This window comes from Pygoscelis adeliae, unplaced genomic scaffold (genome assembly GCF_000699105.1).
Source record: "Pygoscelis adeliae isolate BGI_AS28 unplaced genomic scaffold, ASM69910v1 Scaffold224, whole genome shotgun sequence".
Lineage (NCBI taxonomy): Eukaryota > Metazoa > Chordata > Aves > Sphenisciformes > Spheniscidae > Pygoscelis > Pygoscelis adeliae.
In genome coordinates this window covers 1,494,337-1,495,629 of record NW_008824657.1, presented here as the reverse complement: position 1 = coordinate 1,495,629, position 1,293 = coordinate 1,494,337, and the positions used below count along the sequence as shown (strand labels likewise).

The window sequence follows — 1,293 nt, the reverse complement described above, 5'->3', positions numbered from 1 at the left end:
TCTTCCGAGCTGATGGGATGGAGGGTCTGGTAGGACTCTGTGATGAAGCTGGGCTCAGAGAACTCAGAGGGAGGCACGCACTGTGCATGCTCAATGCCATAACCTGCCGGCAGAACAGGAGCATCAGAAAGCAACCCAAACACCAGCAGCTCAAAGAAACCAGAGCATTGCTCACTTCCCCTCCAGTCTCCCACAGCACAGTGAGATTTGAGGTCTGCAGTGCAAGAGGAGACTGTCTTTGGATATAAAATACCTGGAACAATTGGGCACTAATTTTGAGTAAGGTGTCTAAAAGCTACAGAGACATTGTGTCTTATAATTGCAGCAGTTCAAAAAAATAAGACATCCTCAACCACCATCAATGTGCATTACGCCAAACTCCTCTCAAGCAAGCTGCTAGCGGGAAAAAGCTGGAAAATCACGAAGAGCATAGTCTCAGCAAAGGAGACAGAGGGCAAAGAAGTTTCACTGATGATTGTAATAGATGAGTCACTACCACGGTCACCTCTCCTCACTTCCAAAGACTGGAATCCCAATTCAGGCAAGTTGGGTTTTTTGCTGGTTCATGAAACACATCACAGATTTCAAATGCCCTTAAAGAACATCTCCAAACCAATGGCAATGGGAAGCGCGGGAGTCTAGACTGATGACACCTCTTTCCTCGCTAGGCTCCTACCTAGCAATGCAGAATTAAGCCTTCTTCCCCCACGCCCCCTTTTTTTAATACTTTTTTTTAAAAATTCCTAACGTTCTGGGGTGTTGAGGTCGCTTTTCAGGTCTACTGAGCTACAGCTTCAAACAAATAGTGCTTTCAAAGTCAGATTATGGCATCTCAAGGCAGTCCCCAAAAAATAAAGATCGCTTCTAAATAAACCCAAAACACTAGGAAAGACAAAATTACGCACTTCGCATGCTCTGCCATGACAGAGCAACAACTGCATGGTGCAGTCCTCATGTGATGCAGCCAAACCTCTAATAGGTGGCACTTTCATGCCTGGAAGCACCAGAATGATACTGATAATTGAGACTTACTAATTAAGTAGTCTGAAGTATAGCGGGATTCTGGATATGTTGTATTCACTCCATTTGCTGGGTATGGTTTCACCTCTTCTGCAAAGAGAAAAGGAAGGAAATGTCATATGTCCACAGGCATACGGTGCTTCGCAAGACTTGCTGTAATACAGAGAGGTCTGAACTTCCTGAAATGCTCCTCTCTGGGTTAAACTGCGACGTTCAAGGGAACAGAAATGAGTTAGGAGCTGAAATCCCACCGAAACAAGTGCTTGATGCACT

At 45.0% G+C, this 1,293-nt stretch overlaps 1 protein-coding gene across 1 annotated transcript in view; it reads right to left on the bottom strand.

Annotated features, from left to right (window-relative positions):
* The window catches only part of ETS1 (v-ets avian erythroblastosis virus E26 oncogene homolog 1), a 67,794-nt gene that overhangs the window by 15,653 nt on the left and 50,848 nt on the right, over nt 1-1,293 (bottom strand). The window contains 3 exon segments of the mRNA XM_009322609.1: nt 1-2; nt 5-103; nt 1,033-1,110. The exon segment at nt 1-2 is cut by the window's left edge and continues 136 nt beyond it. Of these exon segments, the coding sequence (XP_009320884.1) occupies nt 1-2; nt 5-103; nt 1,033-1,110 (179 nt within the window).